Below are 19,971 nucleotides of genomic sequence, written 5' to 3'. Positions count from 1 at the left end.
TAGTACATTTTTTTATCTCCCTTTCGATCATTAATTGCTTGTAACCTTCTTAATGAGGTCTCTATCACAGCACGCATCTTGTTTGGAAAACTATATAGAAATATATGAGGTACAATCATCAATTTTAACCAATAGAGAAATCTCCTGCTTGGCAGAGATGAGTTTTTTTTCCAAGCTGAGAGAGAGAGAGAGAGAGAGAGAGAGAGAGAGAGAGAGAGAGAGAGAGAGAGAGAGAGAGAGAAAGAGAACAGCTCTATAGCAGGCCTCTGAAGATCTTCCATTCTAGCACATCCAAAGACATTCTACACAATTGTATGCCTCCAAATTTGTGGTAACAGTTTAGGGAAAGATGGCTAAAAATGTCAGATGTCCCAAAACTTTTGTCCATTACAGACAGAAAATAAAATAAAATAAAGGAAATGTTCTTTTTTTTTTCCCTCCTTTTATTCTCTTTATTTTGCTGTGCAGTGTCTAACTTTAGTTAAATTAGTTTTAAGCCCTAAAGAACACCTTTCTGGCCTTTCCCAAATTAATTTGGCATTTCTGAGTTATTCAATTCGGAGCCACTGAAATTCTGAAAAGACTTCTCATAACTAGTATGCACAGTTCATAATCTACACAAATCATGTATTTAAAAAAATAAATACAATTAAATATTTTGATGTGATGGAGGGCAGTAAGGTTGGCGGGCCTGTGGCTAGACGATCTGCAGAACACAGAGGCTTCCCCAGGGACATGCAAATGAAAAGGATGAAAGATGTTTAATATAATAAGCTGTACCACAGTGGGCAAAAAAATTCTAAGAATCAATGGCAATTTAATTTCACATTTTTGGAGCCTGTAGCTTCAGCATCTAATGGCTTAATCAAATCATCCGGCATTCAAAAGAGAAGCAGCGGTCGAGCGGGTGAGCAGAGTGAGAGAGAGCAAGTGCTTTACTGTCTACACAACTGCTGTTAATTATACACTTTTACAGCCATTTCTCTTTTAAAATGCAAGAACATAACATTATGATATGTTTCACTGCTGTGTGATAAATACTGCCATTAACCAAATGCTTATATCTATAACCTTCAATTATTTAGATGTTTTTAAATAATTATTTTTTCAAATTTCTTAGCTCCCATTCCTTTTTATCTTCAGATAGATAGATAGATAGATAGATAGATAGATAGATAGATAGATAGATAGATAGATAGATAGATAGATAGATAGATAGATAGATAGACAGGCTGACAGACAGACAGACAGACAGACAGACAGACAGACAGACAGACAGACAGACAGACAGACAGATAGATAGATAGATAGATAGATAGATAGATAGATAGATAGATAGATAGCAATTATCTACCTATTATCAATTAGTTGGGCTGCAGAGTTTACGGCAAGATAACAGGGTCAACCAGCAGCAGGAAAAAATGTGCATTCCAAGTCACGGACGAAGGTAAAACTTCAGCAAAAGCTTTTGAACACCAATGTATATTTTTTCCTTTTCAGGCCTGTTGGCTTGCTGCGTTTCTCCGTTCCATTCTCTTTTTATAGCATTTATCTACTGCAACAGCTTGTCTACTACATATGCTTGTTTTCGATGTTTGTATATTTAATTTATGCATAAATCATTTAATTATTATACAAAATAAAATTCATTATATATTCTAGATGCTTACATCTTCACAACTAAACAAAATGTCTGTGTGTTTTGTTTATGTCAAAAGATTGTTGCATTATATTTTATATAGATTTTTAAAGCACGGGTGTCAACTTGCCTTTTGCAATTATCATTAAAAACAATACAAATGTTGATACTTAAACGCTATTTTTTCTGTTTGTACAGAAAGAAGCAACCGAGTGAATTTGTTCAAGGAATCTCAATATGTGGATTTTGCATTTTTGAAGTACACTTTTATACACAAATACCCTGATTTAGGATTTTATATAGATATAATAAGCAAAGCATAAACATTTTTTTCCAAGTTAAACGATTAATCATAAATAATAATAATTGTCTGATTAATCGTTAGTTGCAGCCCTAATGCTAATGCTAATGCTAGTCGACTCTTTTAGAAGAAGTAGCACGGTATAAGCACTGCGATGGTTCCTCAGCAGCTGTTCACTGTGTCACTGTGCTCCAAATCATATCATACAACACAATGAACATCAGCATATCCTCAAACCACGGCTGTTTTTCATGTGGTTTCGCTAACCTTGATTTTGTTCGATTTTGCTTGATTTTGTGGTTACTCAGAAAACAATTGAAATATTCGTTTAAGCCACTAGAACAAACGGTAACAGTATAAAAGTGACTAAGCCGAAGCCGTTGTGCTTTTTTTTAGTCGAGATTTGTGTGGATTTTCTCATGTTTTTAGGTCTGTTACATTTCCATGAACTTCCTGCTTTCTTATCTTTCGAGTTTGCTCTTTTTGTACTTCCAATCAGTATCACACGATGTACTTTTTAGATATATGAGCTGGTCAGTCAGTTATTGATTGTTATTACCACACAACTCCGTATGTGTGTGTCCCGGCTATCAACCGGTCTCTGATGCAATATTAGGAGATACGCTGAAATCGGAAAAAACGTCGATGATGCACCATTTTCAGAGTCGGCTCAGTTGGAGAGGATAAATCCCTACCTGATGCGGTGCTTACACTTGTATTATGAACAATTTAGTTCAGTAATCGTATTTGTATTTATTCGTTTTCATTCACCGAAATCTACTTTTATGCGTTTAGTCCCTGTGCTCATTATCCACTCTGGGCTTCAGTCTACATGAATCACTGGTTTTGATTGGAGCAGATATTTCTAATTAGCTCATCATCAGGCCAACATGACAGTAATAGCATAATCATGTAAGGAAAGAAAAACCCTGACTAAACAAATAAACCAGCATTATCTTGCCAAACAGCTTTCCTATATCAGGTGTTCTTCTAAAACTGTTACCTACGGCCATTTTAGATGCTATGCGCGATAAGAGTGGCTTCCTCATCTAGAACGACGATCTCTCTTTTGTAATATTACGCTGGGCTTCTTGCTCAACTGTGCCTAGGAGACAAGAACAGATTCAGGCAAGCCTAGCACTTATATGGATATTTTTTCATCTGACCATAAAATGTGTGTGCTTTTTGAACATCCCTTTCCACATTTGCTGTTATAATAAAAGCCACTCTTCTGGGAAGATGTTCCACTAGATTTCGGCGTGTACTCATGGAGATTTGAGCTCATTCAGCCATAAGGGTGTTAGTAAAGTCAGGCACTGATAAGGTGGGAGGTGAGGAGGTCTGGGGTGCAGCCAGCATTCCAATTCAGCTCAAAGGTGTTCAGTGGGGTTGAGAGTTCAAGATCTTCAACTCCAACCCATGTAATGCAGAGTGATGCACCAGGTATATTTTCCATGTTAATCTAGGCCTCTACAATGACGTGGGATAAGCAATATTGCTGTGAAACTGATTCAAAGCAGATTGAGATCTGTGTTGGTACTACATATAGAGCTCAATAAGGTAAAGGCATCTTTGCATCTCTATTACCGTATTTTCCGGACTATAAGCCGCTACTTTTTTCCCACGATTTGAACCCCGCGGCTTAAACAATGACGCGGCTAATTTATGGATTTTTCCTGGGTTTTTCCCGGTTTCACAAACTTCAAGCCAAAAAACTCCCATAACATTAGACCAATGAAATTTCCGAACAGGTTCAGGTGAACCAATGAAACTCTTTATATTAAATCAGATGCGCTCCCACTGAATTGGGCCGCACCACATCATAAATATGGATGAGGTTCCTCTGACGTTTGACCTGCTGCTCACTCGGACTGTCTACAGGAAATGTGAATCATTCGTCACGCTGAAAACAACCGGGCATGAAAAAACACACTTCACCTGTGTTCTGAGCTGCACGGCATCGGGAGAAAAGATTCACCGATGGTGATTTTTAAACGCACGACGATGCCAAAAGAAAAACTCTCAAGAGAAATAGTTGTGAAAGGAAGGAGGAAGACAGTGAACAATGACTTTCTTGGTAAGCTACTGTTCAGATACAAGCCGTGTTACAGTCACTGTCTTTCATTAAAGCCTGTGTAAAGTTTATTAGTTTCAGTGTAGACACCTGCGGCTTATACACAGGTGCAGCGTATTTATGTTCAAAATAAAAATCTTTGTAAAATTCAGTGGTTGCGGCTTATATTTGGGTGCGCTTAATAGTCCGGAAATTACGGTATTAAAAAAAAAAATAAAATAAAATACCAGACTCAAATTCTTATTTCCCTTTTTGGATATTTTACATGCATCATGTTTTCACGTGTTTCGCGTCTTCGCGTGGTTCCGATCAAAGAAACAGGGTTTTAACTGAATCATCAGGGACGTTAGTGACGTTCGGTGAGGCAGACCATCTTCAGCTTGTTAATGATAAGACGTCTATTCTACCTCTGATATTCACCGGCATCTTCAGCAAGCTGAAAGATTTCATTACACACACTCTGGATCCAGATGAAGCTGCCTGACCGCTTAAACCTTCACTCCATACAAAATGCAAAACTGCTTAAGCTATTATTTATATCTGTACAACATATAGGGTCATTATTAGAGTCCTTATAGTTATTACAATGATTATTATTTGAAGAGTTTATCACAAGCAGCAGAACCTTGAGATGCCCCAGAAAACAACATATTGTGCTTTCTCTACCTATAAAGATCAAGACAATAGTAAGGTAGAAAAAGTTGTTCTAGTGATGTTCTAATGTTTCGATGGCACATTCATGTGTTAGTTTGATTTTTATAGTTAAAATGTACAGTGTAGAATGTTTATGAACTCTGTATGATTACAGATATTCCCAAATGGCTGTGTATGGACCCTAAGCACAATGATCTGATTCAAGATCTGTTTACATGAAGGACCAAATATCAAACATGTTAGAAGGCCGTGAGCCAAAAATAAATAATCCATAATCTAAAATATTATAGTTTGCCATGGTTCCTCTCGTTTGCGGGTTCATAATATTTAACTATAAGCAAATTTAAAATAATTCGAAACGAGTTTATTAAAGGGGACAGTGCATGTAGGACGTTTTGGAGACAATGCGAGGGAGGCGAGATTGAGATGGTTTGGACATGTGCAGAGGAGGGACATGGGGTATATCAGTAGAAGAATGCTGAGGATGGAGCCACCAGGAATGAGGAAAAGAGGAAGACCAAGGAGGAGGTTTATGGATGTGGTGAGGGAAGACATGCAGGTAGTTGGTGTGAAAGAGGCAATGTAGAGGACAGAGGGGTATGGAGACAGATGATCCGCTGTGGAGACCCCTAATGGGAGAAGCCAAAAGAAGAAGAAGAAGCAAATTTGAAATAAATAACATTTAGTAATTTGCGTGACTAATGCAATTTAATTTCCAAAGTCCTCTTCAGTGAAACTTACAGAAGAATAAAAAAGATGTATTGTGAATAGAGTTCAGTGCTTATTATAGCTATTTAATGACCTCTATTGAGACAGGAAGCTGGTCCTTATTTTTCAAAGGTTTTTCCAAATGGCATCTTCTCTGTCTTTTTTTTTTTTGCTCTTTTTTCATATATGGCATGACCAAAATCAACGTCATCAAAAGCCAATTGTGGCCTAGAAGCCCTAGTTTGCGCATTTCCGGTTTGAATAATTGCCGAATTTAGTCGTTTACATAACGCGCAAGACGGAAATAAACATACGCGTTCCTGCAATGTGCGTTTGCGCAAAGGTTTTTTTTTTTTTCAGCATCAAATTGAAAGTACTCGGTTTAAGTGGTTAAGTGGAAATTTGTCTTGTATTTGCCATATTATTTCCGGTCGACGAAGCCCCTTTCGATCTGTTCGACGTTCCGTTGCGATCGAGCTCAAAAAGACCGAGCGAGGTGAACAAATGTGGGCTTTTCGATCCCATTAAGCTTTCATTATGATTACTGATGGAATATTTGGTGCCTTCCCTCTCCAATGTTAATCACAGCAACTGTAGCTAATTGTGAGGATCCATTAGCTGTTGTATGCAAAAAGATGGTAGATTTATGTGCGCCCGCACACACACACACACACACATACACACACACACACACACACACACACACACACACACACACACACACACACACACACACACACACGCGCACACACACACACACACACGCACACATCTGCCATCAGGATGATCCATGGGAAGAGGGGGAGGCTTTGTGTGTACATGTATATTGCTCGTAGTGCTGACAAACTGGAAACACACTTTATTGAAATGCTCTTTTTTTTTTTTCATCAGATAAATTCGATATCCACTATGTGAACGATGGCGTTTAAACTATAGAAAAAAAAAATCGAGTGGCTGCCTCGTCGGGTGCAATGCCATTTCCCACAAGCCTTTGCGTTCGCATTTGTATGCAGCTGAATTATGTATCCTGTGTCTCCTGGCAGTCAGAAACGCAGCTCCCTTCGATTGGCTCCTTGTACATCTTTTACGTGTATAGAGGAGGGAAAAGCTTGATACGGCGCAGCGTGCTGTATGGAATGCGTGATGGAGCGGCGGCGTTACGGCGATGTGAGGTTTTTAGCTCGATTCCCTTCCCCCAGTGTGTTTTTCCCTCCTCCAAAAATAACCATTCAAACCCCCTATATATCCCATAAGGGTACCATTTCCATAGGTCAGCGCCCTCGTCCCTTCCCCCGTTTCGGCCATTATTGCGCGTCTTTTGTGTGTGACAGATGTGGGCTCGGATGCATGGGATCGGATGGAAGGAACCACCCTGACCTCCCCCACACGCCGTTATAGACCGCAATACTCTTTGTGCATGCTCGACGGTAAACTCCCTCGTGGGTCGTGCCGTGGTTATGCGTAGGATCCTACACAAGAAGTCACGACTGTGCGTTTCTGATTGCAATCTCTGCCTGTGCACCGAGGTCATGGTTGTCCGGTTACGTAAAGCAGCGCAGATACCGAGCGTGCGTGCAGAAAGCCTGGCTTCCCGACTATGATTTCGCTTAGACCAAACAGGGATATGATATTTATTCTGTAACTGTCTCTTGGGTTTATTAGGAGAATGATTTCGCATATCCGGTGGTGAAGCAAACCTGCGGGGTTTCCCTGCCAGGGAGCTTTTTTGAGCAGATGAGAAACAAAGCTGCAATTACAACTAAATTGTTCTGAATGCGGTTCTAATCAAACTCCGGGAACGTTCTATTAAAATGAGGAAAGCATTTAAACTCAGAATTGCCCCGGTAAAACTAAATGTTCCTTTGTTTGGAGTTCAAGTTTTGGTTTTTTTAGGGTGCCGAGGGGCGGGACATTTCTGGTAATGTAATGTAAACAATGTAAACTTCATCTGTGGAATATTGGAAATATTCCAAGTTGGTGAATTACCAGGTATTTATGAGAATGTACATGAATTAAATAGATATTCGGGGAAATCTATATAAACTGTATCATATACAAACATAAATATGATCATTTTGTTTGGTCATAAGCTGATATGCATGCAAACATAATACAGATTTTTAAAAATTTAATTTTTGACTTTTACTTAATTGTTAGTTTCATTTTATTAAACAATTACTGACACACAGCACAAGGAACTTTCTTAATTTATGTAATATTTATGTCATTTCTTTTATATTATTTTGTGTGCAGGATTCAAGAAATGATCTGTGTTATGTTATTGAGATATGTTGTGTTATGTGGATCTGTTATGGAGATCTGTTATGTTATGGGGATCTATTGTGTTATGGGGATCTGTTATGTTATAGAGATCTGTTATGCTAAGGAGATCTGTTGTTTTATGGGGATCTGTTATGTTATTGAGATCTGTTATGTTATAGGGATCTGTTATGTTATGGAGATCTTTCATGTTATAGGGGATCAGTTATGTTATGGAGATCTTTCATGTTATAGGGGATTAGTTATGTTATTGGGATCAGTTATGTTATAGAGATCTGTTATGTTATTGAGATCTGTAATGTTATGGGGATCTGTTTTGTTATGGAGATCAGTTATGTTATAGAGATCTGTAATGTTATGGGGATCTGTTATGTAATGGAGATCAGGTATGTTATTGAGCTCTGTAATGTTATGGGGATCTGTTATGTTATGGAGATCAGTTATGTTATAGAGATCTGTTATGTTATTGAGATCTGTAATGTTATGGGGATCTGTTATGTTATTGAGATCTGTAATGTTATGGGGATCTGTTATGTTATGGGGATCAGTTATGTTATAGAGATCTGTTATGTTATTGAGATCTGTAATGTTATGGGGATCTGTTATGTTATTGAGATCTGTTATGTTATAGAGATCTGTAATGTTATAGGGAGCTGTTATGTTATGGAGATCTGTTGTGTTATGACGATGTTTCCCCTGGCTGATGGGTGCTTTTAAAGGTGTTTTTCTGGTTACACGTCTTTGGCTTTTGCGTTTTGTTCAAATAAATCTTGCAACCAAACTTCCAAAGAGACAGCCCCAACTACTTAAGCTATCACTGAACCTTCACTTGCAAGCTACTGTAAATAAACACATCAACCTCAAACACACCCCAACCCCCCCAAAAAACCTGAGCGATTCGAGCTTTGACAAACCGCAATCAGCGGCTCAGTGCTTTGCATGCGAGTGTCAAGTGTTTGTGACCTGAGGCGCACCCCATTATATGAAAATCTAACACAGGGCATAATGATTTGCTTTTCGGTATCTAAAAGTAAGCGCTAACCATGACATTTACTTGCGTAATTGTCATGATAAATACTTTCACTACGTAGGAACAAACTCTAATCTCATCCAGGGATGCAAATGAATATAAACGGTTTCAACTTCAAACCTTTAGAATCACAAACAAATGAGGACAATCTGATCATCTACTTATACTCACCTGGTTCCAATAATAATTCAATTCACAATCTATTAATCAACATAATAATGAAGTAATCAACCAATGGAATCAATGTTCAGGTGTCACTTTTAATGTTAGAACGTCACAGCAGCAGCTTCACCACCAAATCATCGTTCTCATGGACTTCCTGACAATTGTTATGACTTTTATGTTTTTTTTTTTTTATAAAACTGCTAAAAATGTGTACATCAGTTCTGACAAAAAAAAAATAATAAACCAAATCTCAGACCCCTGTGCTGTCAGACAACTTGGTTCATCCAGCGGATGAAATAAACCTATAGGTCTTTATTAAAATACTTGAAAGTCATTACAAAAATAAATTTTTGTATTAGTTGTTAATTACAGAAACAACTCACTCTCTTTCATTATTTTCCAGCATTATACAAATATCCTCTATTAAATTCACCCTTTACTGAACCTTACTGAAATGAACCGAACAGCGAGACGGTCATTACCGACTGTACTGATGCCTCGAGCGAGCGAAGAGCATCAGAAAGCCGGTCAGAGAGCAAAACTGTTTACGAGAAATGGATCTTTACGCAGATATCTCAGTGTTCGGAAATCTCAAGGCGTGAGCTACAAATAAGCAAAATGAACAGGAGGAAACCGGGGTATTGAGACCTCGTCGCTGATATATGATAAAAGGTTTGTGTTTGAAGGGGCGATTGAATGCCAGCATGGTTGGATAGTGAAATCTGACAATATGCAATGGATACCTGTTTACTCCGTCTTCCTGAACTGATTTGACAAAGTGAAACCGAACACATAGTAAGACTCTCGGTAAGACTCACTCGAATATCCAGTGGATTTCTTAATAAGACTCACTCGAATATCCAGTGGATTTCTTAATAATGGATTAGTGGATTTCTTAATAATAATAAACTGACATCATTTGCAGCATTTACAATACTGCCAACCGGGATCACATTGTAGTTTCTAATTTAATTTGCACACACCCGCACACACATATATAAATAAATATGTACACACACACATATATATATATATATATATATATATATATATATATATATATATATATATATATATATATATATATATATATATATAAAATCAAGCTGTAGAAACATTTTAAGGATGATTAGTGGAAACAGGATATATATATTAGTGGTGCAATGGATAACAAAACTTAGCAAAATTCAACTTTCGGATCAGCAAAAAAAGAGGAGGAGACTAATAGAATTTATTTATACAATATAATACCATACTTACAAAATGATCCCATACAGGCTTTCCAAGTTCTTCTACTACTCCTCTAGCCGTTGTTGTTGACTGATTAACATGTCGCGTTCACGTGAACACATGACCGCTCTGTGTAGTTACTTAAAAAGCAATATCAGCTCTGGGATCGTTAAAAAATTAAGATTATACACACACACACACACACACACACACACACACACACACACACATATATATATATATATATATATATATATATATATATATATATATATATATATATATATATATATATATATATATATATATATATATATACACATACACATACACATAAAATTCATGGATATCGGCTCCAGTAAAAAAAGGTATTCGGCGGTTGAGTAAAAGCTAATCTAAGAAAGAACGAACGGACGTCAATACATTATGTCTGTGAAGAACCGAGGTCCATAGTTTAGAAGCAATCAGAAGAAATAACCAGTGGAGTGTTAAGTGTTGTCAGAGTAATGGCAATGGTTGCCTGGGAAAAGTTTTGAAGTACATTCGTTGGGTTTAAGTATAGTGTCCGGGACACATTAACGTGCACTCGTCAGATACGTGGTGCAAAAACCTGACGTGTTAATGAGCCCTGAGAGAAAAAAAGGAGCAATAAGAGTCGCGCAGCGGTTTCACAGCATCTGGAGCTCACAAGAGAATCGTAAAGCTCCAGTTCGAGTTTCCTGAACCTCGGAGAAGCGAGTTTACTTCGATGAAAAGATAAACCTAAAGAAATACAAGCTGTGCAAGAAAAAATGAAATAAATATATTCTCCATTCTTATATTTACCTCCTCCCCTCCCTAACTACTAGCTCAGCGCTTGTGTGTATTCTGCATGCCACCATTTCAAATGTGTAAACTGCATTCTGGATTTGGCACCAATCCAGACACACCAGCTATTAATCACAATGCTGTCTCTCTCTTTTTTTCAAAACCGCAGACACCACAGTCTGGGCGTAGTCTGAGTATTACGGGCCGTGACGAATAATCTACAGACAGGTACAACTCATCAAGGTAGTGAGATGGAAACCTGATAGCAGGGTGAAGGGATGGGAAATGTCCTCGTCTGGGGCTACGCTTCATCCTGACATACAGAGAAGCTATTTTTCAGCGTGTAACCCCTGGCGAACATGTGTCTGAATGACAAGGCGGTGATAAAAAAAGCAACAGCTCTCAGATCTACGCTGTAATGATTTCCTGTATAGACAGTGTGAGAGCTGTCTTTACAGGAAGTGCACATTTAACCTTGCTCGCTTTAGCACACACGGAACAAACTGACTAAAAACAAAATGTTTTTAAAACGTCGTTCAGGGTGTTCTGCTGTAATTAGTTACAACCAGTCAAAGGTTTGTGGACACCTGACCATAAGATTTCTGTGTTCTTTTTCAACATTTCCCTTTCACCCATTTGCTGTCAACGTTCCAATTCATCGCAAACGTGTTCAATAAGGTGGAGGTCAGAGATCCAAAACAGACCACTCAAGATTTTCCACTCTAACCCACACAAGCAATGTCTTCATTAAGCTGACTTTGTGCATAGAAGCCAGGTTTGGGTCTCCTAGTTCAAATAAAGGGAAAATGTAATGTTACCACGTCCATAGACATGGATGGTGACGGGGGTTGTAGCTTAGTTAGTTGTTATGACATTGGAGTTTAGAGCAGAAAGCTGTGAGTTGAAATCTCCACCACACCAAGCTGCCAGTCCTAGGCACCAGAGCAAGGCCCTTCACCCCATAGCTGCACAGTTGTATGAATGTGATGAATGCAAACTGCCAAAAGGCACAAATGTAAGACATCATATACAATTGTGTGCCTCTAACAGTTTGAAGAAGAAACACATATGCCTGAAAAAGTCAGGTGTCCAAATACTTTTGTTCCTATACTGTACATATAGTGCTATAATGTAATGCAAATTGGTTGTTGATTATTAACTCTAAAAAAAGAAACGAAAAGAATAATGATTCTCCCCCGGTGCTGACTCGGAGGGTATTTAAAGCACAATAGAGTGTATCTAACTGCAGGGAGGATGTGACAGAGGTACTCACAATACAATATCCGATCCATCATCCGTGCCGTCCCTTACAAGCCTGAATCATTTATTAAACACCGGGAATCGATAGCACGTTTGTTCAGGAGTGTTTTTCACGGCTGAAATTAAACCGTGACTGAAACAGGGATGTTTCATAATACACGTGTAATACTGCAAAAAAAGGGTTTTAATGCAGATATTGAGCTGTCAAAGCTCCATCAAATGCCATCCGCACCTCACCCCCTGGAAATCACTCAAACACACAACCTGCCGTGACAGAAAAGACAGCTGCCGTTACACTCGTCTTCCTGAGTTTGATGGATTTAAAGGTTTTTCCTAGCAGGAAGCCGGGGTCGCTGTAGTCAACTGCAAGAATAAGCCTTTGGCATTATTGTGTACGAGCAGAAAAGTTTGTGCACCCTTTAAAATTTTACTGATGTTCAATCCCATGAAAAATGTTTTATATATATATATATACAGTGGAACCTCGGAGCTCGCGAGGGTTAGGGACCAAGACCGGTCGCGAGTTCCGAATTTTCGCGACCTTTTGATACGCCTGAGAAGGGTTGACCTCAAGAACCATGAAGATGGATTTGGGCTCTAATTAATTGAAACAGTTTTGCTACAAGAGCTTGGGGCTACAATTACAATGAATGGGTTTGAATTCAAGTGGCCATCAGTGAACTGGTGACAAAGTCAACAATGATGGAACTATAATGAATTGACATTCGGTGTCACCCAGATGAGGACGGGTTTCCCTTTAGAGTCTGGTTCCTTGCGAGGTTTCTTCCCATCATCTCAGGGTGTTTTTAATTGCCATAGACAAATATGCTACACTGTATATTCACAATCTGTTTATTTCTATAAAGCTGGTTTGAGACAATGTCCACTGTTAATTGCTATACAAATAACATTTAATTGAATGATGATATAAAGGTTATAAGATTTAAATGCTAAAAGATTACATATAAAAGATAACAGGCTAAGTAGCATTAGTAAGAAGAAGAAGAAAAAAAAAAAAAAAAAGAAGAGGAGAAAGAACCATTAACTTTCTGCAGAAAGGTATATTTTGTTGGTCCACGTACTCAACCGTGGCAACTTTATTCGCCAGGAAAAACCTCTTCGAAGGCATCTCTCTTATATTCTGTCACAATCGCGGCAAAATACAGTCTCTCTGTCTAAACCCGTCGTTCCTCTTTACATTCTTTCGAAACCACAGCTGGCATGAACACAACAAGCGCAGACAAAGCACGCGCGGTAAAAGCTGTGACAACGGTTAGACCAAGGTCATAAAAATGCTTTGGATTCCTTTGTCAGAAAAAAAAAAAACGACTGTATTCGCCGCGTCTCGAACGCTCGCTCCCGAAGCCCTTTCTGAAGGCCTCATAGCGAACGCTGGCTCACATCGTGCTTCCCGGTGTGTGTGGATATGAGTGCAGCATACATCCCCAGCAGGATACAAAGCTGTATGCCTTTAGCTAATGTGTTCAGCTGTAGAACATTAACACACTCTCACACACTTTTATTCGGCGTACTTATTCAGGGAGAAAAGAAATGAAACACGGGAGCTTCAGACTAGTTTCAAACTTTGTCTCCTGCATGTGAACTTCATTTCTAGTCTGTTAATAAACAACACGTCTGCACAGGAAAGTCGAGGACAAAGAGTGCCACACACACACACACATACACACACACACATACACACACACACACACAAACTGTATCACTCAGGCCACACACAGAAATACTGTGATTTCAATAAAGACTGTTTCTGTAGCATTATCTGATTTTGAGATCTTGTTACGAAAACCAAATACGGTAAAGAAAATAAACCCGGCGCTAATGTCAATGCTGACCCGTCGCTCTGTGAATGATTAGCCTCGTGAAAACTGCGTAAAGATTTTCTATCCCTCTGCCCTAGTCAGCTATCATTCACAATTACACTCGCACTGACATTTGCAATAAACAAACATTCCTACGGATGCAAGTTACACATTGTTATTTTTTTACGTTTTTTCTTCCTGCTTTTATGATCTGTCAATTACACTTTCGAAAAGGAACGCACGAAGGAGTGCTGCACGGGGTTGTGCCTTTCATAATAAGTAGGTTTTGTTTAACTCAAAGCCGTACGCGCTTCGGCACCACGACTGGCCGGCATTGATTCGTCCGCTTCCACCAGTGAACTAACCGAATTAGGATCGCACTGAATCGAAGGTTAGCAAGATGAGCCAGTCGTGGTCAAGTCACGTCAAGAAGCAACAGTGCAAACAATACAACACAGTGCAGGACAATACAAGACAGTGCAAGACAACACAAGACAGGACAGTGCAAGCCAACATAAGACAGTGCAGGACAATACAGGACAGTGCAAGACAACACAAGACAGTGCAGGACAATACAGGACAGTGCAAGACAACACAAGACAGTGCAGGACAATACAGGACAGTGCAAGACAACACAAGACAGTGCAGGACAATACAGGACAGTGCAAGACAACACAAGACAGGACAGTGCAAGACAACATAAGACAGTGCAGGACAATACAGGACAGTGCAAGACAACACAGGACAGTGCAAGACAACACAAGACAGTGCAGGACAATACAGGACAGTGCAAGACAACACAGGACAGTGCAAGACAACACAAGACAGTGCAGGACAATACAGGACAGTGCAAGACAACACAAGACAGTGCAGGACAATACAGGACAATACAGGACAGTGCAAGACAACACAAGACAGTGCAGGACAATACAGGACAGTGCAAGACAAGACAGTGCAGGACAATACAGGACAGTGTAAGACAACACAAGACAGTGCAGGACAATACAGGACAGTGCAGGACAATACAGGACAGTGCAAGACAACACAAGACAGTGCAGGACAATACAGGGCAGTGCAGGACAATACAGGACAGTGCAGGACAATACAAGACAGTGCAGGACAACACAAGACAGTGCAGGACAATACAGGACAGTGCAAGACAACACAGGACAGTGCAAGACAACACAAGACAGTGCAGGACAATACAGGACAATACAGGACAGTGCAAGACAACACAAGACAGTGCAGGACAATACAGGACAGTGCAAGACAAGACAGTGCAGGACAATACAGGACAGTGCAAGACAACATAAGACAGTGCAGGACAATACAGGACAGTGCAGGACAATACAGGACAGTGCAAGACAACACAAGACAGTGCAGGACAATACAGGGCAGTGCAGGACAATACAGGACAGTGCAGGACAATACAAGGCAGTGCAAGACAACATAAGACAGTGCGGGATAATACAGGACAGTGCAGGACAATACAGGACAGTGCAAGACAACACAAGACAGTGCAGGACAATACAGGGCAGTGCAGGACAATACAGGACAGTGCAGGACAATACAGGACAGTGCAAGACAACATAAGACAGTGCGGGACAATACAGGACAGTGCAGGACAATACAGGACAGTGCAAGGCAACACAAGACAGTGCAGGACAATACAGGACAGTGCAGGATATCACAGGACAGTGCAAGAAAACACAAGACAGTGCAAGAAAATACAAGATAGCGTAAAACAAATACACAAAACACAAAACAGTGCTGCCAGTAAACCTGTTGTATACTGCACACTGTGGTGTGTAAGAGACGTAACGTGAACATTGTATACTTGGTGGCTCAGTGATTAAAGGTTGAAAGATCAAACAGATATTTGAATGTTCCCAAACTGCCTCGTCTGGGTTGTCAAGTTCTGCTCAGTTGTTTCCTGTATTAACCAAATCCCCTGGGGTTATGTGTTCCCTCATCATGTGAGATGTTACAACGCATTACCGCAAATATGTAAACCCAGGTTCCCTCTAAATGTTCAAATCTGCAATCAGTTATATATAATGTAGCTAGCACTTTCCATACTTTTTATCCATACGGTTACCCAATTCTGTTCTCTTGAAATTCGTATGACCAAAAAAAACAAAAACAAAAACAAAAAAAAAAACTAAGCTTCAACACCGGATGTTTCACAAATATGAAATTATTTTTGTACAATAAAAATAATAATTCTCCATACACAAACGCTTCAACCGTTGTATAATCTGTCCATGTGTACGCCGTTCAGCTGTTGCACATCTCTGTTTAAGAGGGTTTAAATACTTTTCACTATATAACCAAAAGTATTGGGACGCCAGCCATATGTGGTTCCTCCCTAAACTGTTACCACCCAGTTGAAGGCACACGCTGGTAGAGACCCAGACCTGAGCACAGTTGTTCGCAATCACACTCCAGAATCTAGTGGAACGCCTTTCCAGAAAAGAGGAGGTTATTATAACTTCAAATGCAAAAAAAAAAGCAAATACGTGTGTATTACTTTTGACCACATACTTTCGAGCGATCCACCGCCTGAATCCCAGCTCACTCCTTCACTTCTTATAAAGTGAAATTTAGAGTTAAGGATGGAACGGTGTGTTCTTTCAGTCTGTACCGGAACACCTTAACCCACGAGTGCAATTCTGCTTAGAGCGCCGTCTCCGAATTCTCCTTTTCTTATTGTTGACATGCATGAGTTTTAAAAACACGTACAGCATGTATTTAATGAGAACACACCGGGCAGGACTGTGACATGTTAAAATATACCATGGTAGCTTTTCATTGCTATGTAAAGATTTTTTATTTTTGTTAAAAAAAGGCGTTCTTCAGGGAGACTTGTGAATGTGTTGGACACAAAATTTAGCCGCCATCTACCACGATATTAAATAATGACGACAAACAGTGTGCCGTCGATGAACACGTCGCAGATGCGTGTTTGTAACTGCCCCATTGTGCCATTTTGAAAGCCACTGCTTTTAAATCCAATTTTCTACACACAGAGACAAACTGTAGCAGCGAACCAGCTGCTGAATTGTGTTTAAAAATGCCGTATCAAGGGTTCTGTGTCCTCTGCGTGTAAGTTAAGGTTAGAGCACAAGCGCTACATTGATGCGCATAAGACGCAAACCGAACGTGATACTGCAACAACATGAATACGATCCACAGTGTGGAAAAACAGAAAGAAGGACAAACTATCCGAGATCTGATTATAAGCACTGGCATCGGCATCGAATACCGGATCACGGATCAGGATCAGATCAATCAGCACGTTTTCTTATCAGAACCACACCTTTTTCACGATGTAGATGTGTTACACTGAAGTGTCTAATGTGCACGGGGTCGTAAATCCTGACAGACGGTGCGCGATGACCGGTCAGATCAGATACAAGGAAGATTCTGATGGGATCTGTTTTTGTATACGTGCATACAATGAAATGATAGCTGCCTCTCTGCTTTCCATTCGGATTTTATTAAATGCCAGGACCTATCCTGATGTCTCTCCGCTCGTTGCTTCATTTTCAGCAGTTTTATTTGTTTTTTTGCTCCTCCGATAGGATGTACGGCCAGTTTCCCATGTGGACGTGTAATGCTATGTGACACAACACTGATTTCCAATGGACTGTCGGACACAGCTCACCTTAAAGACTGCACATAAATATCAGGAACAGTCCGATACTCAGAAATCTGAAAATCCAGCACAAAAACATCTGAATCTGTGCTGCATTACAGAACTTATAAAATGCAATATCCATCATTCCTGTGTATCGTGTTCACTCATAACATCCTTTACAGACTTAACATCGATGCAAGCGTAAAAAAAACTGATTTATTTCTGTGGATACATCTTCTGAAGTTGTAAAAGTTTATAATTATTATTTTTTTAAACAATAAACCAACAAGACATTTCACTATAGACAAGCAGCTCTCAAGAGTGTGTGTGTGTGTGTGTGTGTGTGTGTGTGTGTGTGTGTGTGTGTTTAGCTAGCAGCGTCCACCTACAGTCATTAAAAGCTATTTTATTAAATGTTATTAATATTATTAGTATTTTTTGCCAGTAATAATAATAATGTTAAAGTGGTGTGTGTGTCCTGCTAAGTTTTCTTTGCTAACAGGTAGCACCGCTACCCAAACCTACACCAATTAACGGGGAACTCGCAAATCGGCTAGCACGCTACTAACCCGTTATTCAGCGTTATAACTAGTTTATAACTACTCCTTTTATTACTTAAGCGTATCTAGATTAAAAAATGAACTTTTATTTCAACTAGAAATACGCCAGCGAGGGGGGGAAGACAGAGGAAAATCCAAATAATATACATACACACACATATATGTATACATATAAAGATAAATATCAGCCGCTTAGCCAGCTAGCTAACTGTAAGAGGAGTTGTAGAAAGGGGGTCGGTGGAGGGATCAGTGTTTAGTATCGGGAAATAAGTTTATTTTGATTGTTTTGATCATTTGTATGGCTAGCGAAAGATTTATAGATTAGACCTATGAGTGTGTATGACTTGTTTGTTTTGTGAATCACGGCGTCGAATACACACGAAGTAGTAACGAGGACACAAAGGCTGCTGGGACACACAAAGATCTCAGTAAGATGTCGTTTTCCTTTTATTCAATCACAAGAAAACAGTGTATGGTGTAGAGGATGTTTTATTAGAGTGTGTTGGTTGACTGCTCTGTGTGTGTGTGTGTGTGTGTGTGTGTGCGTGCGTAGAAAAAACACTCAGCGAAAACACGCCTGACTTTCCGGTCTTCGCTTTTTGCCTTCGCTTTCTCTCTGTCTAACCCGATTTCTCTCCACCCAGACACTCACACGGACAGGGACATGGACAGGGACATGGACATGTCCACCCCCCTGGTCAGAAACAATCAACATTCCTGTGGAAAGCACGGCTCTTTCTGTCTCTGACCTGCGCCATCTTTGAACAGAGTCCTCCGGCTCAGCTCGGCTCTCCGCTCCCTCCAAACAAAGAGCAACACACACACGGCGGCTTCCGCCACACAACTTCACCGAGAAACTGGAAATAAACAAAACAGCGGCAAGAGCGATTCACACACTCTCACACACTCTGTCACACACACACACATCAGCGTCTTACCTTCAGCTCTGTGAATCCAAGCGTTAAAGAACAGAAGAAGGAAAGCGAGACAGCACGGGACTGCATCCATCCTCGGATCACACTTTACTCTACACTGGCTGCTGGATCTGTCTCTCTCTGTTTTCTCTCTCTCTTTCTCTCTCCCCCCTTCATACACACACGCGCGGGCGCACACACACACATATACACAACTGCATATATATATATATATATATATATACACACGCACGCTGAACTTCTCCAGCTCACTGTTATAGAGGCGTGAAGCACGTGTGATTGGCTGGAAGCGCCACTCCCCGCCCAGACACACACACACACACACACACACACGAGTACTCTCTCTCTCTCTCTCTCTCTCTCTCTCTCACACACACACACACACACACACACACATTATATATATTTATTTATATATACGCATATGCATATATACAGTACGTGCACACACACACACACACACACTCTATCTCTCTCTCTACTTATGACTGCACAACCCATTAAATTCCCCCTTGCAAACAAAAGTATACAGTGAATGCACACTCAGCCATATATTTACACATAAACACACACTACTTACAAACACAAACACCACACACTTACACAAAAGTTTACAAAAAAATATTTTCAACAACTGATGTTTATTGCTTGTCCTCCTAGCCATTGTGCTTCGTCTTTCCATTTCACTCGCAATCATTCCCAAAAAATTTTTTACACACAATTCAAGGTCTATTCATCACTGTCTGTGTGTAACAAGTTTCTTTGTGTGAATATCTATTCCTACATAGAACTTTTTTTTTTTTTTTGCACCTGAAATACATGTATTTTTTAAATATATAATTCGTATTTGTACATATGTCTTGTTATT

General features: G+C 39.7%; 1 protein-coding gene across 1 annotated transcript in view; it reads right to left on the bottom strand.

Moving 5' to 3' along the window:
• Nucleotides 1-19,336, bottom strand: part of tgfbr1b (transforming growth factor, beta receptor 1 b) — a 77,340-nt gene extending 58,004 nt beyond the window's left edge. Inside the window, exon 1 of the mRNA XM_046848484.1 lies at nt 19,107-19,336. Within this exon, the coding sequence (XP_046704440.1) occupies nt 19,107-19,176 (70 nt within the window). The 5' untranslated portion in view covers nt 19,177-19,336. The remainder of the gene's footprint in view (nt 1-19,106) is intronic.
• Between the last annotated feature and the right edge of the window lie 635 nt (nt 19,337-19,971).

The sequence above is a fragment of the Silurus meridionalis genome, chromosome 4, assembly GCF_014805685.1.
Source record: "Silurus meridionalis isolate SWU-2019-XX chromosome 4, ASM1480568v1, whole genome shotgun sequence".
NCBI lineage: Eukaryota > Metazoa > Chordata > Actinopteri > Siluriformes > Siluridae > Silurus > Silurus meridionalis.
Note: the sequence above shows the minus strand (reverse complement) of the source record. Positions and strands in the feature narration are given on the sequence as shown.